This window comes from Somniosus microcephalus, chromosome 5, assembly GCF_052327205.1.
Source record: "Somniosus microcephalus isolate GS21.2 chromosome 5, FLI_Smic_1.0, whole genome shotgun sequence".
Classification (NCBI taxonomy): Eukaryota; Metazoa; Chordata; class Chondrichthyes; order Squaliformes; family Somniosidae; genus Somniosus; species Somniosus microcephalus.
This window is the reverse complement of record NC_140991.1, coordinates 267,741,008-267,766,838: the sequence shown is the minus strand read 5'-3', so window position 1 is coordinate 267,766,838 and position 25,831 is coordinate 267,741,008. Positions and strand designations below refer to the sequence as shown.

Genomic DNA, 25,831 nt, shown 5'->3' with positions numbered 1-25,831 from the left:
TCACACTGGAGATGTGTGTGAGGTTCCAACCTTCCACAGGTGTGGTTAAGCCTGGTAAAAAGTTGCCCCAGGCCGGAGACAAAAAATCCTGCCACCTGCAAATGATGGCTGATCAAATCTCCTCTTTAATGGTTGACCTGCAGCTGATAGTCAGCAAGCCAATAGTGCTCCCACCAGGTTTCACAGTCGTGATTCCCACCAGGCGTGTTTTACGTGGGAAAAGGGTTAAAAGTGCAAGGGACTGTTAAAATGGCATTCTAGAGGCCATTTAGTAGTGATTAAGGGCCTTAAAGACCAGTCCCGCCTGTTGGATGCGGGACGGATTCGGGACCATCAGACACGCCTGAGTAAAAATGGCTCGGAGTCGGGAACCAGGCCGGGGGGGGGGGGGTCCCACCCGCCAGTTTTTGCGATTTTAACAGCCCCCCCCCCCCGCACGCCTCCAAGCCCATCTCCACGGCTCAGTTAAAATTGAGGCCTTTATGTCTGCCTGAACAGGAAGATAGGACCTCTGTTCAACATCTCAACTGAAAGCTAGCACCTCCGACGATGCAGTACTCCCTCAGTACTGCGCTGAAGTGTCAGTCTAGATTATGTCCCGCAATGAGGCTTGAACACACAATCTCCTGACTCAGAAGTGAGTGTGTTACCACTGAACCAAAATTGCACTTTATATAAAATTGGGAAAACAGACTAAAGACTGCCCTAATTCACATTAGAAAAGAGCGTGTCTTGCCTACTAGCAATGAAGCTAACTAAATTTCCTGATTGATACGCGACCCAAGTACAAAACTGCCCTCCATATGAGGGCTTTTGAATCTACAATATCAATAAGCTAAAAAGACCAGCTTATTAAGTACTGAATTTGGATTTCACGCTGGGAGCAAAAGCTGTATTTGTCTTGCTATGCAAAGCTTCCTTCATAAATCAGGAATCAAGAGATGTGATCTCATAATTCTCTATAACAAGCAAATAAAAGGCAGATATGGCTGCTGCATCAAGGAGGATATGTATGATACATATTGGCCCAGAAATTTGGGTCTCCACGGATGAGTACGCACGGGGTACTCACCCTTAAGCCCAATGGAAGTGCCGGTTTCCTGCATGCACTGCGCATGCGCGGGAAACCGGCACTTCCGTTCCCCTGAAAGAAGGGGTTGAAAGGTCAAACGCGCGCACACAGGAGAGGCAGCGCATGCGCATCGAACTTACTTTTTTTTGCAGGTTTTCCCGGGAGGGTAAGTCTCCAGAAGTTACACATATAAAAAGCAGTCACAAGGCCTGCTTTTTACAAGGTAAGTGGTGAATTAATTAAAATTAAAACATTTTTTCCACAGGTTTATTATTTTTAAATACTTTAAAGCAAGGTAAGTTTATTTTTAGCCCCGTTAGAAAATAAAATTATTTTTTTCAAAAATTTAAATTATTGTTTAAAATAGTTATTTCATGTAATTTATAGTTTATGTAAAACATGTGATTTTTAAAAATTTATTTGAAGATTTAGCGATGTTTTGGGGCTTATAGTATTTATAAGTTTGACAGCCTTTCCTGTCAAACTTATGAATGAAGTATTCCCTGCTCTGATTGGCTCCCCATGGCCCACGTGATCCCAGGGTACACATCGAACTAACTGCGCCCCTGGGATATGCAAGCACTGCGCGCCGGCAGTTGGAGGAAGCCCAGGATCGCAATTCCACGGGGGCCCACAGCTGAACGGCCGGCGCGCTAGGTAAGTGCAGGTCGGGGGCTTACACCCGCGGGAAGCCCCCGACCCGAATTTCTGGGCTAGTGACTCTTACCGTTAATCATTGTGCCTTCAATCAAAACAATTATTTGCCCAAGAAATATAAATTAATGCTTTTTTGTCGACAGGACTCCCTAATACCACCACTTTTTTTTATTTTTTTTTATTACATAGAATGTATAGCACAGAAACAGACCATTCGGCCCAACTGGTCTATTGTTAACATCGAAGCGAGTTTGAATCTTGCAATCTGCTAAAATTTCGCTGGCAATATAGTTGTGTCTGGTGCTTTAAAAAAAAAACTGCTTCAACACACTACCAACAAAGTGTGTAGCATATTCACCAGGTGAACGTTTTCCCCAGATCACCCACTTTCAGATTAGCTCACAGATTGGTCTGAAGTTGCACCTTCCTCGCATTAAAAGGATCGGAGCTACTCCAGCTCACAGGTGGCTTCTACCCAATTAGTGATGTCATCTGAGCACCTCTGTGGAGGTTTCATTGGTACAGGACATTGATTCTTTTAAAAAAGAACATTCACATGGATTAGCATTTTGAACAAAAATAATTCCCCAGTCTTTCCTTTCCCTTTAAGTATAAATGGATGAGGCTCCCTCCAATGGTTAAGCACACTATAAAACTAAGGAGCATAATCCAGAAATATCTGGCATTAATATAAAATAGCCACCAAAGCAAATTAAACATTTTGGAGGAATTTCTTTGTATAGAGTGGTGAGAATGTGGAACTTGCTGCCACATGGTAGTTGAAGCAGGTGGCACTGACACATTTAAGGGGAGGCCTGATACAAACATGAGGGAGAATGGAAGAGATATGTGGGCAAGGTGGGAAGAGGTAATTAATGTGGGAGGTGGTTATGTGGAGCATAAACACTGGCATAAACCAGTTGGGCCAAATGGCCTGCTTCTCTGCTATAGATTCTATGTAATTCTGTGTACACAAGTGGAGAACTGAGCCACACATATGCCAGGAATGTCCCTCATTTGATCTCCAGTCTTTGCTCAGTTAACTTACCTCATCTCGGTGATTGGCAGAAGAACCAGAGGCGACATGAGGAAAAACTTTTTTACGCAACGAATGCTCAGGATTTGGAATGCACTGCCTAGTGGGGTGGTGGCTACAGATTCAATAGCATCCTTCAAATGGGAACTGGATAAATAATAGGAGAATAAAATTGCAGGGATATGGGGAAAGAGCAGGGGAATGGGATTAACTGGATTGTTCTTCGAAAGAACCAGAGCAGATTCAATGGACCAAATGGCCCAATTTTTGTAATAGCACAATACTGCAGATGCTGGAAATCTGAAATAACAACAGAAAATGCTGGAAACACTCAGCAGGCCAGGCAGCATCCGTGGAGAGAGAGAAACAGAGTTAACGTTTCAGGTCTGTGACTCTTCGTCAGAACTGGAAAAAGTTAGGGATGCAACAGGTTTTAAGCAGGTGCAGAGGCAGGGAAAAGGGGCAGGGCGGGGGCAGGGTGAGGAGAGGAAGGAACAAAAGGGACGGTCGGTGCTAGGATGGAAGGCAGGAGAGATTAAGGCCGGAATTTTGCCGGCGCTCAGGGGGTGGGTTTGGAGGCGGGATATCGGGGAAAATCACAAAGATTGACAGTGGGCAGGAAACCCGCTGTCAACCCGCCTCCAATCAATCTTCCCAAGTGTCGGGTCCCTGACTTGCACATGGACACGATACCTAGCGGCAGGAAGGATTATAGCCACTTAACTGCCTGTTAAAGGTTGTTAACAGGCAGTTAACAGGCTCTTTCGCAATTCTGACACTTGTACTTCGGGTTCCCCGACGTCCGGCCACCACGCCAGGCGTGTTGTGAGTCTGCTGTAATGTTTCTGCATTGATGACAGCTGCAGAAGTGGTGTAAAGGATCCAATGGTGCACTGGTGAGTTTCAGAGGTAGGAAAATATTGAGAAATTCATTTTTAATGCATTTAGACTTTTCTGCAGGTAACACGTTTTGAATTATATATGTAGTCCCACCTCATTGGGAGAACCTCTCTCACCAGTGACAGATCACTTCTGTAACCTCACCTGCAGCTGCCATCTGTTCGAACCTAAGGAGGGAGTCACTGGAGAGACTGGGTGCAAGAGCTCACCTCTGGACAGTCGTCGTCAGTGTTTGCAGCACCTCAATGCTGTCAAACACTGAGAAATGAGCTGCCAAAGAAAAATTGTGCGTGGTCCCTTTAAAAAAACCAGATGACACGTCATCAAATGACATCATCTGACCGGCGGCTTCTTAATTGGCTGGCAAGCCCGCAGGGCGGGCTTAACAAAGCCAATGGATGTAAAATCACGTCCATGGGCCGGATGAAGTTGGGGGCTGGACTAGAACCTGGAAACCAGCTGAGCCGCTCCCAAGCCGCATCAATCGATAAAATCGCGGCCTAAATGTTGCAAATGGGGATAGCAGAATCATCAACAGCTGCCGCCTGAACAAATAGGGGTAGGGGTTATAGTCTGAAATTGCTGAACTCAATGTTGAGTCCAGAAGGCTGTAAAGTGCCCAATTTTTATAATTGTAACGTCCGTGTGTAATTGAGACACGGACTGCAGGAGTTGGTTATAACAGGTGTTTGCTGAATGGAGACAAAACTGGAACTACTATACAAAGTTACTTCACAGGCTTATATACAGGGGTGGTCACTACTGGTACTGCAGTATACAGGGGCTGCAGAATATAGTTCCTTCTGCAAAGTACATACACTACAATTCCTCCCCTTTTAGCTAAACAGTACATAACATTCGATTAATAATTAAATAACATATTTACAATGACAGTTGCCATATACATTAGCTGAAGTTAAGCAATTATAAATTCAGTCTTTGAGGAGGCTTCCTGATTCTGTCCGGTTAACGCCTCTTTTGGGTATCAGGTTCTTCTGGCAAAGTTGATTCGGGATCAACGTCGTTGTTTGGTTCGTCTGCTTCCAATATCACCGATTCTGAGGTAGATGCAATTGGTACTTCGGTTTCATCACCAGGTGTATCGGATCGTGGTGTGGATTTGACATTTTCCAGTGACTCTAGAATCTGGTCAGCATGGCGTCTTACAATGCTCTCTCCAACGTCCACGGTATACATTAGAGGTCCTTGCCGTGTGCAGATCGTTCCTGGCTGCCATTTCTCTGTGCGGTAGTCCCGGGCCAAAACTGGTTGACCTATCTTGAAACTCCTGGTCGGCCTTTCATTCATATTCTGAAACTGCCTGTTCTCCACATCTCTTCTGATGTTTGGCTTAACCAAATACAAGCGGCATCTTAGTCTTCGATTGAAGAACATCATGGCTGGAGTTTGGTTGGTAACCGCATGTGTCGCATTCCGGTAGGCAAACAAGAAGTTATCCACCTTGTGTTGTAGAGGTATGTCTTCATTACACATTGCCTTGATAGCCTTCTTGAATGTTTGAACGAACCTCTCAGCCAATCCATTGGTGGCTGGATGATATGGGGCGGATGTGTAATGCTTAACACCATTGTTCTTTAAGAACCTCCGGAACTCTTCAGACACAAACTGTGGTCCATTGTCGGAGCAAATCTGTTCAGGCAGCCCATTTCTGGCGAATATGGTTCGTAAGACTGTGATAGTTTTTTCTGTGGTGGTTGAGGACATTTTTATTACCTCTGGCCACTTTGAATGTGCATCCACCGCAATTAAAAACATCGAGTCCATAAATGGACCAGCAAAATCAATGTGAACCCTTTGCCATGGAGATGAGGACCACTCCCATGGATGTAGAGGGGCTTGTGGTGGGACGTTTTGGACCTTCTGGCATCCTGTACAGCTCTTGGTCATCTCTTCGATTTCTCTATCGATTCCCGGCCACCACACAAACGCTCTGGCTAAGTTCTTCATTTTTACCCCTCCCAGATGACCCTTATGTAGCTCATTGAGCACTCTATCCTTCAATTTGGGTGGAATTACTACTCTGGATCCACATATCAAGGTTCTTCTGCACACTGACAGCTGTTCTCTTCTCGGCGAGAATGCTGGCAACAGTGGTTCGCCATGTGCTGGCCATCCCTTCACCGTTAAATCATAGACCCTGGAGAATGTCGGGTCATTTCGTGTTTCCTTTTCTATGTTTGCATTCGTCACAGGTAGACATTCGACTATGGTCGAGTGGAATATCTCCACAGGATCCACTGCAGGTGCTTCTTCCACCGTCGGCAACGGTAGGCGCGACAATCCATCAGCATTCCCATGCTGTTTAGTTCCTTTGTACTCGATGTCATATTGGTGTGCCCCTAGGAAAAGGGACCACCTCTGTAGCCGTTGTGCTGTCATTATCGGGACGCCCTTCTGAGGGGGTTGAAAATGGAGACGAGAGGTTGATGATCAGTTAGTAGAGTAAATTTCTGTCCGTGCAGGTAGTGATTGAACTTCTTCACCCCCCACACCAGGCTGAGGGCCTCTGTCAATCTGGGCGCAGTTACGCTCGGCTGAAGTTAACGAGCATGACGCAAAAGCTATCGGCCTCTCTGAACCATCAAGGAATTTATGTGACAGTACCGCTCCAATGCCGTAGGGAGACGCATCACACGCCAGTCTTATCGGTAGTGATGGGTTGTAGTGAGCCAATACTTCTCTTGAAGTGATTACGTTTTCACTCTTCTGAAAGGCCCGCTTACATTCATCGCTCCATTTCCATGCTACTCCAGTTTGTAGTAGGGCGTTCAGTGGGTGCAGAATTGTGGACAAATTCGGCAAAAACTTATGGTAGTAATTCACCAATCCGAGGAATGACCTCAGTTGCGACACATTTTCAGGCGCTGGAGCCTTAACTGCCGCTTCAATTTTGTCAGGGGACTTATGTAACCAATTCCAATTCCAATTCCAATTAAAATGCTTTATTGGCATGAAAGTTTACAGAGAACCATATTGCCAAAGCTTACATAGCAAAAAGGTACAGTTTTCCAACATTCTGTAGGTGTCAATCGATTTGACATTTGTTGGGTACATACAATATTACTTTTAAACAATATTAATTTTAAACAGTCTTTGTACTTCATTTGGTACGTTCAATATTAATTTTAAACAGTCTTAATTTTAAACAGTCCTCAGGTTGTGACATGTTGTTACATATTTGGCCCCAAGGTATGGTCTGTCTCCTTCTCCTAGGACTAATCTCAATTTTGACAGATCATCCAATTCCTTGAAATCTGGGGTTGTTTGGCTTAGCTTGTTGAATAATATGTTTCTTGATGTGTTGAATTTTTCGCATTTTAGGAGGAAATGCATTTCTGTTTCAACCTCGCCAGCCAGACATTGATCGCATATTCTATTCTCTCTAGGCTGCCAGGATTTCTTGTATCTGCCTTTTTCAATTTCCAGTTGGTGGTCGCTTAGTCTGTACCTGGTGAGGGTCTGTCTCTGTTTTGTGTCTCTGATGGTCGTGAGGTAGTCTGCCAGTTTATATTCTCTTTTTAGGGCCCGGTAACATTCTAATCTGCTTTGGCTTTCGGTTATTTTGTTCCAATGTTCCAGGTAGGTTTCTTTGCATTTTTTAATGATTTGGTTCACTCGGATTGGTGTTTGGGCGGCTGTGTTGGTCTGGGGCTGGTCAGGGTCCGGCTGAGTACTTAGTTTCCGTAGCAGCTGACTCAGGGGACTCTTTTCTGGGTTTAGCTCTTGGGTCTGAAAGGCTTTGAAATGAAGGGTGTCTGGGGAGCTAGATTTGAGGTGATTTAGGAAGTTTAGTGCTCGTTTTTGGATGTTTATTATCAGTGGGTATCTGCCTAGTTCGGCTCTGCATGCATTTGTTGGCGTTTTCCTTTGGGTGCGAAGGATGCTTCGGCAGAATTCTGCATGTAGGGCTTCTATTGTATGTTTTTCCCATTTAGTGTAGCTTTGGTGATTTAGCGGGCCCCATACTTCACTACCGTACAGTGCAATGGGCAGGATTATGCTGTCAAATATTTTGAGCCAGATTTTGATTGGGATTTGGATGTTGTAGAATTTTCTTTTTATTGCATATAGGGCTCTTCGGGCTTTTTCTTTTAGTGCATTCACTGCTATGCTGAAGCTCCCTGATGCTGTAATAGTTAGACCAAGGTAGGTGTAGCTCATAGTGTGTCCTATAGTGGTATCACTGAGGGTAAACTGGTATTTGTTTTCCTGACATCTGGGCCTTTTTTGAAAAATCATGATGTTGGTTTTCTTTAGATTTACTGTTAGAGCCCAATTTTGGCAGTATTTGTCGAGTAGGTCTAGTTGTTGCTGTAATCCCTGTTCTGTGGGATTACAGCAATCACGTGGCCACAATACGATATCTGTTTCTTAAAAAACTCGCACTTGGGGCGATTGGCTTGTAGCCCATGTTCTCTTAGTCTAGTGAGCACCTGCTCTAGGTTGGCAAGGTGTTCACTGTCATTTTCACCTGTCACTAGGATGTCGTCCAAGTAACACTGAGTCCCCGGAATCCCTTGCAGGACTTGTTCCATCGCTCTTTGCCATATCGCCGGAGCTGATGCTACTCCGAATACCAGTCGATTATACTGGTAAAGATCTTTGTGAGTGTTTATCGTGAGATACTTCCTAGAGGATTCTTCAACCTCCATCTGCAAATATGCTTGTGCTAGGTCAATTTTTGTAAAACGCTTCCCTCCAGATAGTGAGGCGAAAATATCTTCTATCCTCGGGAGAGAATACTGTACTGTGTGAAGGACTGGGTTCACAGTCACCTTGAAGTCCCCACAGATGCGAACCTTCCTTGGCTCCTCAGACTTATTGTTTAACGTTTTCTTCATGACAGGAACGATGGGTGTTGCCCACTCGCTCCAGTCTACCTTAGATAACACGGCTGCATTCTCCAGATTCTCCAGCTCTGCCTTGACGGCTGGGCGAATTGCATACGGTACCGGTCTTGCTTTGAAAAACTTGGGAATTGCATTCTCTTCTATTTTTATCGAGGCGGTTACGCCTTTAAGAGTTCCCAGTTCTTGTTGAAATACCTCTTTAGCGTTAGCTAAGATTTTTGACAATCATCCAGGTGTGACGTCGTCATCCTTTTTACCAGCCACAGTCAGTGCCTGAATGGAGTGCCAGTCTAAACTTATCTTTCTGATCCATTCACGTCCCAGTAACGGTGGTCCACCATCTTGCAGTATGTACAGATACAATTTCTGTATTTCCTTGCCGTTGTATTCAACAGGCACCCTTATTTTCCCTCTGGGGTATACTTTCTGCCCCGTATACATCTTCAAGACAATGGATGTGTCTTTCAAGGGTATGTGTGAGAATAGCCGCTCATAGTCTCGTCGATTCATGACAGTCAGGGCTGATCCTGTATCCAATTCCATTTTGACTTGGGACCCTGCTATCGTGAGGGTGACCCAAATGGTTCGGTGATCCTCTTTTGCGATTACGTTGTGTAGTTTGAGACAGCTTAGTCTCTTGTTCCCGGATTCACTATCGCTCTTCTGGTCTTCGGAACTACTGTCCGTCATCTTTTGTACTTTCCTGTACTGTTCCTTAGTAGCCTTTTTGTTGTCGTTAGTCTTCTTCCCGGACCTGCAAACTCATGCAATGTGTCCCATCTTTCCGCATTGCCTGCATGTTTTGTCCTTGGACCAGCAGTCCTTCTGGTCATGGGTTGGTCTGCCGCAGCGATAACATTTTTCAAATCCCCGTGTCATTTCATTGGTGCCGTATTCCTGTGGCTTTTGCTGTATTTCCGCAGCTCCCCTTGCTGCTGCTTCGTACGATACTGCCACGCTGAAAGCCTTATCTAGTGTCAGCTCTTTCTCTGAGAGTAACCTCTTCTGGGTTCCTTCACTCAGGAGTCCACAGACAAATTTGTCCTGTAGGGTATCTGCCAGTCCTGCTCCGAACTGGCAGTGCTTTGATAGCTTGCATAGTTCCGTAAGGTAATCAGCATTGCTCTCATCTTTATGCTGATTTCTCTTGTGGAATTTAAGTCTTTCTGCTATCAGCAGCGGTGTAGGATTTAGGTGTTCCTGTAGGATATCAACAATTTCATTAAAACTCTTCTCCATCGGTTTGACTGGAGTGATCAGGTTCCGCAATAGGCCGTACGTTCTTGCGCCCATTAAGTTTAGTAGTACCGATGCCTTTTTCTCATCGGCTACTTCATTTGCCTTGCAATATACTTCGACTCTTTCCACATACGTGGTCCAGTCTTCTATTGCATTATCGAAGGCAGTGATATTGCCAGTCTTCGGCATCTTGGAGATCTAAGATGGCGCCTCCCGCGCTTTGCCTTCTTCCCCGATTGAACAAAATGGCGCCTCCCGCGCTTTGCCTTCTTCCCCGCTGGATTAAGATGGCGCCTCCCGCGCTTTGTCTTTTCCGCTGCTGCTAGCGTTTTTATGCCTTGATGGCGACGCCCTATGGTCTTCGCGCACTTCCCCCCCACGCTGCTGCCAATGCCGCTCTCCACGGTCCCCGTGGCAAACTGCAGCTCCTCGCGGCTTTCTGCGCTTCTAATTTCTTTTATTTTAATTACTGTTCCCGTCGTCAGAGCAGGCCCTATGGGACACTTTCCTCCCTCTTCTCGGGTCTGTAAGCTGCCCGGCTTCGTAGCACCGGCCGCGCCCTGTGTGCTCCACCCTCTCTCTCTCTCCTCTTCCTGACAACGCTGCTCGGCCCCGTTGAAAAGCCACCCGATCGAGCTCTAGCCCGCCGCAGCCCAGGAAGGATCAGTGTACTACCTGCCACCAGCCCGATTAGCTGGAACACCATAGACTGTAGAACCAAGCCCAGCTCTCGACAGCCTCTCCTGCAAATCTTCGAATTCGATGAATCAGAGGGCGGTTGCCCACGGTCGACGCCCGTTTCTTCTGTTTGTTTTTTTTTCTTTTTGGATTTCTTCCTTCTGGCCTCGACCTCTAACAACTTCGCTTCAGGGATGGATCCCCGTGAGGTGGTGCAGAACTGTAGGTAAGTTCGGATCTGTTCGTCGCCAGTGTAACGTCCGTGTGTAATTGAGACACGGACTGCAGCAGTTGGTTATAACAGGTGTTTACTGAATGGAGACAAAACTGGAACTACTATACAAAGTTACTTCACAGGCTTATATACAGGGGTGGTCACTACTGGTACTGCAGTATACAGGGGCTGCAGAATATAGTTCCTTCTTCAAAGTACATACACTACAATAATGACCAAGATACTGTAAGATGTTTGGTACTCACTGAAACATACCGTAATTTCAGTCTGTACCTTCAGTTGTGGAACAAATGGAGGCAATTTTAAATAATACATTAGTGAACCAACTTATTTTACAAATAAACTACATTTTCTAATGCTAAGCCATTCTAATTAGAATAAACATTCCAATTGTGTAACCATTATATCCTACATTCAGAAAATTAGAACTTACACTTTTAGAAGTGTACATTGTTTCTTCTCTCCCCACTGTCCCACAAGCAAAATAACAACCCTATCTTCAAATACATGCAAATCTCCCCACTGTCCCACAAGCAAAATAACAACCCTATCTTCAAATACATGCAAATTAAATTCTGACTACTGTTTTTGTTTGAAGTAGTTACAGTTGCTGAACAAATAATGTAATTGTGCCTGAATGAACGACGACTTAGACTGATACATAATGGCCCAGAAATTCGGGTCCCAACATGCAAGTACGCGCTGGGTACTCACGCGTAGGCCCAACGAAAGTGCCGGTTTTGTGCATGCACTGCGCATGCGCATCAAACTTACTTTTTTTTGCAGGTTTCTCCGGGAGGGTAAGTCTCCAGCAGTTACACTTTTAAAAAGCAAGCGCAAGGCCTGCTTTTAACAAGGTAAATGGTGAATTAATTAAAATTAAAAAAAAATTTCCACAGGTTTATTATTTTTAAATACTTTAAAGAAAGGTAAGTTTATTTTTTAGCCCTGTTAGAAAATGTAATTAATTTTTTCAAAAATTTAAATTGTTTAAAATAGTTATTTCATGTAATTTAGTTATTTTAAAAATGTGATTTAAAAAAAAATTATTTGAAGTTTTAGTGATGTTTTGGGGCTTATAGTAGTTATAGGTTTGACAGCTCTTCCTGTCAAACTTATGAATGAAGCATTCCCTGCTACCATTGGCTCTCCATGGCCCATGTGATCCCAGGGGACGCATCGATCTAACTGCGCCCCTGGGATACGCAAGCACTGCACGCCGGCAGTTGGAGGAGGCCCAGGATCGGAATTCCACACGGGCCCACAGCTCAACGGCCGGCGCGCTAGGTAAGTGCAGGTCGGAGGCTTGCACCCGCAGGAAGCCTCCGACCTGAATTTCTGGGCCATTATAAGAACATAAGAAATAGGAGCAGGAGCAGGCCATTCGGCCCCTCGAGCCTGCTCCGCCATTTAATGAGATCATGTCTGATCCGATCCAAAGGATGTCTACTTGGGCAAGCTATAGTATTGCCTACAATCACGCAACCCATGCCCAGCACAAAACACCATCTTTGGAAATGGGGAAATAAGAGAATCTCAGATAGAATATTGAACTATTTTTCTGGAAAAAATATAACTCAACAATCCTAGTCTAAACTGTTGAAAGGAATCAGCAGTCTTCCGCCCATTAAAAATATAAATAATAAACTCCAGGACTTCGTACATCATTTTAAATTTGAGGCACTGGGAACTGAGCACCAATGCTGTTCGACAAGGACGTGAGTGACGGACGTGGTGTGGGATAGGATAGAGGCAACAGAGTTTTGGATGAGCTGAAGTTGAGAGAGGTGTAAAGTAAGGGTTTCGGCAGCAGGTGGTTGAAGTAACAGTAGAGGCAGGTGATATTACAGAGGTGAAAGTAGGCGGTCTTTGTGATGGAGATGCTGTGGGGGTCGGGAAACGCAGCTTAGGATTGAACAGGGTGCTGAAGTTGCAAACAGTCTAATACAGCCTAAGACAGTATCCATGGAGAGGGATGGAGTCAGTAATGAAGGTATGGAGTTTGTGGTGGGGACTTAAAACACTGGCTTCAGTCTTCCCAATTTTCAGCTGGAGAAAATTGCAGTTGATCCAAGACTCTGTCAGGCAACGCTGGCAAGGCCATATTTATAGCCCATCCCAAGTTGCCTTGAGATGTGTTGGTGGGCTTCTCCTCAAAGCACTGCTGTCCTTCCACAATGGTGTTAGGTAGGGTATGCCAAGATTCTGACCCAGTGACAATGAAGGAACAGCAAGAATCTCCAAGTGGGGATGGTGTGTAACTTGGAGGCAATGGTGTTCCCACAGTTTTGCTCGTTCTTCTTGGTGGTAGAGTTCGTAGGGGAGGGAAAAGTTATTGAAGTAACCTTGGTGAGTTGCTGCAGTGTATGCTATGGATTGTATGTACTGCAGTCACAGTGTGCCCGTGGTGGAGTGAGTGTATATTGAGTCCAGTGGCAGGGGCACCGATCAAGAAAACTGCTCTGTCCTCAATGGTGTTGGAGGGAAGGTCATTGTTTAATTAGCTAGCTAAAGATGTTGGGCTGTGGATGCTTCCCTGAGGAACTCCTGCAGTGATGTCCTGGGGCTGTGATGACTGGTCTCAGACAACCACAATCATCTTCCTTTGCATTTGGTATGACACTCGAAGCCTTGCCCTTTGACCTCCATTGACTTCAGTTATGCTTGAGCTCCATGGTACCATACTCATGTTGAATGCTGCCTCGATGAAGACATCAGCTGCTACTCACCCTTTGGCTTTCAAATCTTGCGTCCATGTCCGAATCAAGGTTGTGATGAGGTCTGGAGCCAAGTGCTTCTGGCAGAACTCAAACTGAGCATTGGTGAGCAGGTTACTGATGAGTAGGTGTTGCTTGGTGCCACTATTTGTGACTCCTTCCATCACTATACTCATAATTGGGAAGAGCTGATAGGCCAGTAATTGGCTGGGTTAGATTTGACTTGTTTTTTGTGGATAGGACCTAGCTGGGCAGTCTTCCACATTGCCAGGTAGATGCCAATGTCGTAGTTGTGCTGGAACAGCTTGGCTTGGGGAGCAGCAAGTTCTCATGCACAGGTCTTCAGCAGTACAGCTGAGATGTTTTCAGGACCCATACCCTTTGCTGTGTCCAGTGCACTCAGCCACTTCTTAATGTCACATGAAGTGAACCAAATTGGCAGGATACTGGTATCTATGATGGGGCGGGGGGACCTCAGGAGGAGGCAGAGTAGGGTTATCTACTTGGCACTTTTGGCTGAAGATGCTTGCAAACACTTCAGCCTTGACTGACAGCACAGAGGCATTAATGCTCCATGCCCACATTTCTTCCTCTCACTCCCACTTACAATTACACTAAACGATCTCATGATTTGAAACATCTGTTGAATTTTTTCAGAAGTTAAAACAACCATCTCTACCTACCCTACCTCAAAGATGAGGTTTCAAGGTCAGCTCAATTTATACATGCGCTGAAACCTCAAAGGTTGTTTATCTTTTCGACCAAAAATGCTACTGGGTCTGTCAGCATAGAAGGTACTTTATTTTCTGTAACCTTGTGGCCTAAGACATTTTTCAAACTTTACACTACCACTAGAAATGTCTTCCTGCAAGTGTATGTAACAAGAGGCACAATACTTAAAGGAGAATGATACACAGAAAACAACAGTTTTATAACACAATAATGCTACAACGCACCCACGAATTTGCTGTTCGTTAAAAGATTATCAAAAATGTATGGACATGACTGTAGTCTATAGATGCTTGTTAGAATTGAAAATAGAAATATGGATACTGATGGAGAAAGGTTAAATAATTATATGCATTGAAAATTAGCATGCATTGCTGACCTTAGTACTGTAATTTGTTCCTTAATATGTGCTTTAAACTGAAGACTTCACTAGAATGGCTATCATAACTATATAAAGACATTACTGGGACGTTGTATAAATGCCCAATAGTATCATTTGTTTGGTGTCCTCACTCCAAAATGGATCTCCTGGCAACATGTTAAGTGCAAATCAGTAATTTGTTCAAAGACATTGTAAATAAAGATTATATTTGGCCAAATAGCCTGGTAGGATTGGGATTATTAAGGTGAGTCCTTTGACGTGGTCTCGCTTCAAGCTGGTAGGCTGGCTGGCCGGCCACGGATTTTCATCTCTTTATTGTATGATCAACCATAGAATGATGGCTTGAAATGGGCTTTTTCCAGATTGCCCAGAATTTGCTTGTAAACTGGTAATAGCCCTGGCATCAAATGACGTATGGTACTCTTACCACAAATATTAACAGTACATAGATTTGCCACTGAAATTATGGTTTCATACTAAATCTGCATTTTTGCAGATGTTAGTGGTCATTTCTGACTCTTCGGACAAACAGAATGGCAAACTCTTAAGAACTGTGTTTTTTTTAAATATCTAAACATTACAGAATATATAAACATTAAAGATGATGGCGAGGGGAAAGAGAGTTGTGAATCACAATAAAATGTAGTCATTTCTGCTTTAATAAACCAGATATAACACAAGAAAAATGTTAAATTCACCATAATTTAATTGAAGCATAAAATTAAATTGATCGCATGACGTGAAATGTTTACATCAAGTTAAAATACCACTTCAACTGTTATGGCAAACGAACTTGACTCTTGAAATGTTATTTTCTCTGCCGACAAACTTTGTTCAATACAACGGGACAGAAATTCGGGTCCCCAAGGGTGAGTGCGCGCTGGGTACTCACGCGTAGGGCCAACGAAAGTGCCGGTTTCGTGCATGCACTGCACATGCGCTGGAAACCGGAACTTCCGTTCCCTTGAAGGAAGGGATTCACAGGTCAAATGCGTGCGCCAGAGAGGCAGCGCGTATGCCTGGAACTTCTGATTTTTTTTTTTTTTTTAAATACAGGTTTCTCCGGGAGAAACAGGTCTCTAACAGCTGCACGTTTAAAAAGCAGTCGCAAGGCCTGCTTTTAACAAGGGAAGTGGTGAATTAAGTAAAATTAAAACATTTTTCCACAGGATTATTATTTTTAAATACTTTAAAGAAAGGTAAGTTTATTTTTTAGCCCCATTAAAAACTGTAATTAATTTTTCAAAAATGTAAATTATTGTTTAAAATAGTTATTTTATTTCATTTATAGTTATTTTAAAAATGTGATGTTTTTAAAAAATTTATTTGAAGTTTTAGTTAGGTTTTGGGGCCGATCTCTATTCATAGATTTGACAGGTCTTCCTGTCAAATTTATGAATGGAGATTCCCTGCTACGATTGGCTCTCCATGGCCCATGTGATCCCAGGGGACGCTTCAAACTAACTGCGCCCCTGGGATACACAAGCACTGCGTGCCGGCAGCTGGAGGAGGCCCAGGATCGGAATCCCACGCAGGCCCACAGCACAACGGCCGGCGCGCTAGGTAAGTGCAGGTCGGGGGCTTGCACCCGTGGGAAGCCTCTGACCCGAATTTCTACATTTTTCTGCCAGACAGCTCAGTCAACCATAATGAGGTCATGACCTGGCTCCTTACTATCATAGTTTTGGACTGTCATCATAGTAACACACTTACGTCTAAGCTGTTGATGAAATGTCTCACTTGCATTGGTTGTAAAACACGAACGAATCAATAATTTTTCCAGATATCAATCTTTGTTTATTAAATTGAGCTTGATTAATTCCAACAGATTGTGCAAGATCCCTCTATTTTTCTCTGACAACTGGGCCAAATGTCACACTTTGAGCACTGTAAACCGAATTAAGCATCATCAACAACAACAACTTGTATTTATATAGCACCTTTAACGTAGTAAAACGTCCCAAGGCGCTGCACAGGAGTAATTAAGACAAAAAATTTGACACCGATCCACAGAAGGATAAATTAGGGCAGGTGACCAAAAGCTTGGTCAAAGAAGTAGGTTTTAAGGAGCGTCTTAAAGGAGGAAAGAGAGGTAGAGAGGTGGACAGGTTTAGGCAGGGAATTCCAGAGCTTAGGACCTAGGCAACAGAAAGCATGGCCACCAAAGGTTGAGCAATTATAATCAGGGATCCTCAAGAGGGCAGAATTAGAGGAGCGCTGCTATCTCGAGGGAGGTTGCGGGACTGAAGGAGATTAGAGAGATAGGAACGGGCGAGGCCATGGAGGGATTTGAAAACAAAGATGAGAATTTTGAAATCGAGGCGCTGCTTAACCGGGAGCCAATGTAGGTCAGTGAGCACAGAGGTAATGGGTGAACGGGACTTGGTGCGAGTTAGGACACGGGCAGCCGAGTTTTGGATGACCCCAAGATTACGTAGGGTGGAATGTGGGAGGCCAGCCAGGAGTGCATTGGAAAAGTCAAGTCTAGAGGTAACAAAGGCATGGATGAGGGTTTCAGCAGTGGATGAGCTGAGGCAAGGGCGGAGACAGGCGATGTTACAGAGGTGGAAGTAGGCGGTCTTTGTTATGCTGCGGATATGTGGTCGGTAGCTCATTTCAGGGTCAAATATGACACCAAGGTTGCGAACTGTGTGGTTCAACCTCAGACAGATGTACGGGAGAGGGATGGAGTCAGTGGCTAGGGAACGGAGTTTGTGGCAGGGACCAAAAACAATGGCTTCGGTTTTCCCAATATTTAATTGGAGAAAATTTTTGCTCATCCAGGACTGTATGTCGGACAAGCAGTTTGACAAATTTAGACACCGTGGAGAGGACGAGAGAAGTAGTAGTGAGGTAGAGCTGGGTGTCGTCAGCGTACATGTGGAAACTGACGCTATGTTTTTAGATGATGTCGGCAAGGGGCAACATGTAGATGAGAAATAGGAGGGGGCCAAGGATAGATCCTTGGGGGCCACCAGAGGTAATGATGCGGGAGCGGGAAGAGAAGCCGTTGCAGATGATTCTCTGGTTACGATTAGATAGATAAGAATGGAACCAGGTGAGTGCAGTCCTACCCAAACTGGACGACGGTGGAGAGGCGTTGGAGAAGGATGGAGTGGTCAGGCGTATCAAAGGCTGCAGACAAATCAAGAAGGACGAGGAGGGATAGTTTACCTTTGTCACAGTCACAAAGGATGTCATTTGTGACTTTGATGAGAGCCGTTTCGGTACTGTGGCAAGGGCGGAAACCTGATTGGAGGGATTCAAACATGGAATTGCGGGAAAGATGGGCACGGATTTGGGAGGCAACAACACGTTCAGTGACTTTGGAGAGGAAAGGGAGGTTGGAGATGGGGTGGTAGTTTGCAAGGACGGAGGGATCAAGGTTTGTTTTTTTGAGGGGGGGTGATGACGGCAGATTTGAGGGAGAGGGGGACAGTACCCGAGGAGAGAGAATCATTAACAATATCAGCTAACATGGGAGCCAGAAACGGAAGCTGTGTGGTCAGCAGTTTGGTGGGAATAGGGTCGAGGGAGCAGGAGGTGGGTCTCATAGACAAGATGAGATCGGAGAGAAACTGGAGAAAGATGCGAGTTCAGGGCTAGGGCAGGGGGGAAACTTAGAGGAAGTTTGGCCCAGTGGGCTAGGGGAAGGAAGGAAAGTGGCAGAGGCAGCTGAATGGATGGTCTCAATCTTAAGACAAAGTAGTCCATGAGCTCCTCACATTTGTTATCGGAGGTGAAGGTGGAGGAGACAGGGGAGAGGGGTTTAAGAAGACGGTTAGCAGTAGAGAATAGGAGCCAGGTTTATCTTTGCATTCCAGAATTATTTTGGAATAGTAAGCAATTTTGGCAGGTGAGAGCAGGGCCTGATCGTGCTTTATGTGGTCCAGCCAGATGTGGCGGTGAATGGCTAAACCAGTTGTCCGCCATATCCATTCGAGTCATCCAGTCAAGAATGTTTCAAAATTTTTGTTACAACGCAGCACTTTGGCATGTATTATTCACTCAACTTAAATTTTCTCTTAATTGTTCACCAATTTTGTTTCTTCTCCTTTTGCTAACCCTTTTATTTGGTGTTCATCAAAATGTGTACGATCTTGCTGGGGATTTCAAGCAGCATTCAGCACACCCAGGTCAGGTATAGCACAACCAGATGCAGAGTAAAGCACCCTCCACTCTACGCAACAAATCCTCAGTCCTGACCTCAAAGGAGCACCTTCTGGCAATTTTTTCAATATCCCACAGCAACCTTGGCCTCCGTGATATCACCAATTACTGCTGAATGAGACAGTTTGTGCTGTAGGCCCATGCCCATTATGGGGTAGATAGGACTGCCCAAACCCATTTTACATAAGACACAGCCAGCAGACAGATGGTATTTTCATCCCATCAGTCTAGATTGGATTTGAATGCAAGTCCTAGAAGTGAAATGCCAGTGTCTAATTCACTACTTCACCCAGTTCCCTCCCTCATTTTAAAAAATAAGTTAAAAAATTTAAGTGTAGTAAGTATGTGACTTGGTCACAGAACAAAACTGTTAAGCAACTCAGGTTCTATCCCTTTAATCCTTGTGGCAACTTCTCAATATAACTGAGGCAGCCTCAAGATGATGGCGAACAGAATTGAGACGCTTCTCCAGAGGAATACCAAAGAAAAATAACCCAATGTGAAGTGTCACTGAAGCACTTGGAGATCCTAGAGATCAATGTGGACTTTGACTTTTCCATTCCCCTCCTTGTGGTCAGAGGAATCAGTTTCCTCCCCCTCCTGTGGTTCGGGGATCTGCTTACCATCTCCCTGACAATAACATAGCTGGATTTTACTTTGCACCAATAACAAAAATCTAATTTCCAACCAGTTGTAAAATCATTGTTTATATTTGTGATGGATACCAATTCCACAGTAATGGTCGATCCTAAAATAAGGCAGTAAACATAGGTTTTACTGGTAGCTCCCCTTATCAGCCAAAAGAACACAAGAAAAATTAAGGACGAGAAAAGATTATTTAGCACAACCCTTTCCTACCACAGCTTTCCCTTAGTATATCCAGCCTCTTTCCTTAATGTTTCTTCCTCTAATACCCCAACTTGAAGATTGTTCCAGACATTTATCACTCTCAGTGAAGACGCTCGTCCTAATGTCAATTTTGAAACTACTTTTCACTAGTTTGTCTACATGTCCCAACTTCCTGACTAACGAAGTAATGTTCAGGAATTTAGTATCCATACCATTTACTATTTTTTATATTTCAAATGAGATCCTCCATTAGCCTTCCTTCAAGACTGTTTGACCAATTGCTTCATTTAGTTTTGATATCCAGATCATTAATATCTATTGGAAATAGAGGTCCAAATATAGGCCCTTGCTAGACTGTACTTGGGACATCCCTCTATCCTAACATTGCCTTTTTCTTGGCTTCCTATTTAGTAACCATCTTTTGATCCAGTCCTAACTGGCAATGGGGCAATATTTCAGCAAGTCTTAAATTTATTTCTATGCAAAAAAGATAGTATGTCACTATTTTTTTGGTAAGAAATCCTCTCAATGAGCCTGAATTTTAACCTAACTTGCAAGAAAGGGGCGGGTTCAGTCAGATACCCGATTTACATCCCACACGATGTCAAGCGCCAACATATACCTGCCCCATTCTCGCCGGGTGAGTAAGGTTCAAATCGGGGCTATGTTGTCTGACAAAAGAGGATTCCTTCAGGAGTTACTTGAAATTTATGTTGCATTTCATTTCACGCTGATTATTCGAACATGTTGCATATGATTGGAAGATTGAATTTGGGTCATTATTTTTTTTAAAGGTGTTTCATCAACAATCTCAGATTTTTAGTTACTTAAAAAAAATATATATCTAGACAATAAATCTGTGCAAAAAATGCATTGTTTAAATCAGTAGGATAATTCAAAGTTGCGAAACTCTCGAGCACTTTTATGCACTTCAATGTTTTTTTTGTACTCTTGTTGAGCAGTAAACATAATTCTCCAACAAACATACTGATGTAAATAAAAAAATTAGTAACTACTTGGGCAAGTTAGCTATGACAATGTACAGTATTTGGAAAGAAGATGAAACAGTGCAGACTACACATCAGATGCCATCTTCATGTGCTGCTGAAAAGACACACAAACAAATATTCTGATTGCAAGAATTTGCAGGAGTTGGCAACTGTCAATTTTCAAGCGAAAAAAATCAGTCTAAAAAACACAATTCTGAACATTCTTTTTCATTTCATTTTAATTAATAAATATTCCTGCTGGGCAAGGAAATAGATTTCATTTTAGTCACTCAATCAGTATTGGGCACCCACAGGCTAGGTGGAAGAAAGATAGATTCAGAGTAAACCTTTACCCACTCTGCCTCAACGTACCTGTACTGTAACAGTGTAAACGCTACACCAGTCAACTTATGGCTTCTCAAAGCACGCTGGCCAATTTAGTCCCACTACCAGGAACAACTCTAAAATAAGGGCAATTTTCAGCAAAAACCATTAAAAGTTACTTCACTACATCAAACTGACCCCTCCTTTTATATATTTAGTTTACAAGGCAGACTTAAGCATGGGAGGAAAGCAACATTTTCTCAATGATTGATTCATCGGGTCAAAAGGACACCTAAATACGCTGCACGTTAAAAGGAGAATGCTTATGATGTGGTATCTCCTATTCATGAACTTATTTAATTCATGGGATGAATAAGCTAACTGGTTGGCATATCATGAAGGTCAAATAGTTTGTTTCAATCCCTTTTTTCTGGCACGCTTAAGAACTGCATTGTGCTTCAGAGAGAATACCTGTCATTTTGATAACTTATGAATCACCATTTTCAATCAACTACTTGGATCATAAAGTGCAAGTTAGACAACGGCAAATCAATTTCCGTGATGCAAAATAACTTGCAAAAGTATTGAAGTGCAGTACCTAATAATAAATATGCTTTCAGGAAGCTGATTCAAAGCATAGTTTACAACAGCAACAATCATACAAAATTCAGTTGTCTCCATAATATCCCGCCCATTCAACAACTTATGATTAATAACGATTGAAGCAACTGATTTACGTTCTTGAATTACACCCTTTCATCTTCTCACCCCAAACTTACATCCCTTGCCATTGGTAGTGAGTCATACTTCCAAAATATCAAAAGAAAAACAACATTTGTGACAGACCTTAATTAACTTCTGAACGAAGAATAGGCAACTACTTCCACTGTCAGGTCAAACTGGTTGACAAATGCTTAGTGCTGCAAGCACTTCCTGTGGTCTGGTAATTTTGATGAGCTCAGCATCAATAGCAAGAAACAGGGTATTGTATGCTACACAATTCATCATAGAAAATAGCTTCTGTATTGGAGAATAAGCTTCCAATTTTATTAAGCAAGCTGAATCATGCTTTTCAGGCCACAGGAGTTTGATAACATTGCACAGAAATCCATTTTTTCTTGCTAAAATCAAAATCACGTTGTCACAGAATGTAGGCATCTTACTGTTGTAATACCAAATTTCAATTCACCTTCACTGACTTGTACTTGTATTTGGTCACATTGGACAGTAATATATATATTTTTTTTAAATTGTTCTCCCTACATTTTAGAATTTTATTTCCTCCTTGGGTTTTCCTCACCATCATACAATGTCCCCATCTGAAAGAACACTTAAGTTAATAACCAAAAGAACTCTCGACATAAAACCGCAGTAAGTGGACAGTCAAATGACTGTTCCATATCATCACGCCAAAAGTGAAACTCCTGCACATACAAAGCTGTGCTATTCGTGCATGTGCAAAAAAAACTAGTAATGTCTGCCTGTGGGTATGCCCCAGTGAGAGCTGGCAATATAAATGGGGCTCCTCCACTGAATGTAAACAAGCCCACAGAAATGAAGTTCACTGTAGTTCAGCACCAAACCAGCTCACTAAAAAACTTACAAAATAACAGTTGGTACCCCAACTGCAAGTAACAGTGAGAGCTTGATTAATACTGCATTGATAGGAAAACTCTAGTAATTGTACTGTATAATGAATGACCTCCATACCTCCAATCCTCTATGATGCAAATGATCAAATAACTTCTTTTTTTTTTTTTAGATACCTTATAGCACAATTATGGTGACAAAACAGAAGATTGAGTAAACAACAGTTAACATAATTACAATCACATCAGCCTTTCCTCCAAAGCAGAGGTGGACAAAATAAGGTCCGCGGGCCGTATCCAGCCCACCAAGTCGTTCTATCCAGCCCACTGGACGGGACAGAAATAGAACATGAGCCGGAGCTCGAGCTACACATTAGTCTAGCCACTTTCACTTCTCGTGGGTCAGAGATGGACCCGAATTGCAGCCAGAGAACACACAGTAATACTCAATTCAATTTATCAATTCGCAAAAGTGATTCTCCCCTGCCCGATCTTAAAAGGATCCGTTCCGCGATTCTGGGCCCCAATGGCGGACGGCCATACCCAGAATGCACTGCGTAGTCAAATGTGCCCTATCCATTTTAGAGACAAGTCATGGCTGTTCATCTCGACGATGCTTTTACTGAAGAAAGAGACTCCGCTGTGTCTTTCCTCTCCCGGTACCCAGAGTACGACGGCACGGGAGTTCTCATCGCCGTCTTAGATACGGGAGTGGATCCCGGAGCACAAGGACTCCAGGTAATGGCACACGATTGTCGTTCAGGCCTTGCGAGGGCTCAGGCTCCTGTACTCAGCACAGTAAAAAGAGAACACCTCTTGTGTCAGAGGCTCTGCAGACTCGAGCCACTCTGCCAAACAGCCACGTAGGCTTTCAGTACAACATATAATCAATTGAACAATCATTTCATTCATTTAGTAACAGAAGATTTTACCATTATATACATTTTGTGTATTTAAGATAGTATCTGACTACTATCTGAATTTATATTGATAAATTATTGGGAGGGTAGAAGTGGGAGTGATGATCAACACTATGAGTTGGCCTGTTTCAAATTTAACAATTTAACACTTTGCTCTCACTGATGACCGTTAGTGAGGTTATTAATTCTTGCATAATTATTCACTCATTTTAATATTATCCCACTTAATTAGCATAGTGGAGGCATAACTAAATGGACCTGGGTATACGGGACATTGCATTCACTGTTTTTAATTTTAATAGTAGCTGTTATCACAATTCATTTTGTGTCCGGCAATGTGCCCTCTAATTTTTTTTCATGCGCAGCCCCTTCAAATTTGTTACATGCTATCTCTTCCAGTGACAGGGGTTGGTGAGCGGCCTGCGTGGGACCTCACGATTGGTGCGCGACCAGGGGAACATTGGTGTACGGCCCTCAACAGCTCACCAAAACTTGTTAAGTGGCCCTGCAGCCCAAATAATTGTCCACCCCTGCTCCAAAGGCTGAACCTCTTATCCATCCACTTGATAAATACTACCTAGAATGACTTAAGTGTTTGCAAATGGAAGCAAGACTACTGGTCACAGAAAGCTTCAATTAAATCAGTAAAACACCACAGTTTTAGGATTTCAAACTAAATGTTCATAAATCTCATCTATTTATGCATATTTATGTTGGGTATATAGTCTTACTTTCAGTTCAATTAGATTAAATGATCTAATAGTGCAATGTACTTGGCCAAATCAAGTTAAACCTAAAATAGTCACTTTCTCAGCATAAAGATAAATTATTTTTCAACCAGTCACCTTCATTAGAAAAAGAAATGGGGAGTAAACAAAATCAAGCTCTAACCTCAATATAAAGGTTTGTTTTGGGGCGTAAACTATGCAAGATCAAAATCAAACAGACAAATTTTGTATTAGCAAAGTAAGATGTAAATATGTATAAAACTAGTGCACAATGTTTAAGAACCTACTCACCTTTAATCGTTTCTTCAACAACTTCAACTACACGGTCTATTTGCTGAACCTAAAAAGGGAACAACATTTTTACGCCATTACTGATGAGAATTTGACAACAATCTTGTTATAACACATTTCAGTAACTGCTAGGTAACAAGGCAGTCTCCCCAAGCACATAGTCAGTCATCCATCAGGCCCTTATAACCTGAAACTGAAAGATCACTGATTCTTCTAGAGTGGCACCAATTTCATGAAAAAGGTTCTCACTGTATTTCTTCCTATAGCTACCAACAGAATTTGCTTCTCCCTGCTGTTCAAGGCTCATCTGACTAAAATATTTTCATCCTTCTGCACAGAAACCAGTGTGTTTTTGGCTAACAGGACTGCCTTTCGCAAGCAGCAATGAGCTACTGTACATTCGGAGTCTCTGCCAATGCTGCTTTTAAAGAAGCAGTTGGAAGATGTACGAAAATGGCTCATGTTGACTCACCCTCAAATGTTCTCTTCCCTCCCTTTGGTTAATTCAACCTGACTGCTTGACCTGAGCCTGTGGTACATCACACCAATACGTTGCATTATCAGGCCACGTTATTTTTCAATCTCCCAGGTAATGAGCCGTCAACCCGATTTCTGTCAACCAGAGATCAGACATTTAAAAAATTAGAGTTCCAAGTGTGCTCATGCTACAGAGATTTTCTGAATTTCAAGCAGCACGAGATGATCCAAAGTCACAATTTCTTCTACCACGAATCTTTCCTTTTTATTACTGATTACTGCTCCTTCTCCAACCTCCCTTTCCTCTCCAAGTTCCTTGAATATGTTGTCACCTCCCAGATCCGTGCCCATCCTCTACAACTCCCTACTTGAATCCCTCCAATCAAGTTTCTGCCCCTCTCACAGCACCAAAATGGCCCTAACCAAAGTCACAAATTACATTCTCTGTAACTATGACATGGTCCATCACACCATTTTGATATGATTCGCCTGCTCCAGGTCACTGCAGGCTCAAAGATGCTCAAATGCCATGAAGTACGTGGAACAAGAAAGACATAAATGCAGGGTTGTACAGTCATGCAATCAATCTCGATTGCAGAAACTGAGCAAATGGTTGAAGTGTGCTCTATTGTCCAGTGATACCTCCATGTTCTTGTGACTGAACAATGATGAAGTTATTGTAATCATATTTTTAAGAAAAGAAAAAAAGTGCATTTTCATAGCACCTCTTTACGACCTCAGGATGTCCCAAAGTGCTTCACAGCCACTCGTGTAATGTAGGGAAACACAGCAGCCAATTTCCACACAGCAAGGTCTCAAATAGGAATGCGATAAATGACCAGATAATCTGTTTTAATGTTGTTAGTTGAAGAGGCAGAACACCAGGAGAATGTCACTGTTCTTCTTTGACTAGTGCCATGGCAGCTTTTACATCCAACCAAGAGGTCGAACAGAGCATCGGTTTAACGTCTTATTCAA

The 25,831-nt window shown here is 43.2% G+C and overlaps 1 protein-coding gene across 1 annotated transcript in view; it reads right to left on the bottom strand.

Moving 5' to 3' along the window:
* LOC147117711 (threonylcarbamoyladenosine tRNA methylthiotransferase-like) overlaps positions 1-25,831 on the bottom strand; it is a 414,417-nt gene that overhangs the window by 29,543 nt on the left and 359,043 nt on the right. The window contains exon 6 of the mRNA XM_085988929.1: positions 24,377-24,425. Coding sequence (XP_085845055.1) covers positions 24,377-24,425 — 49 coding nt within the window. The remainder of the gene's footprint in view (positions 1-24,376; positions 24,426-25,831) is intronic.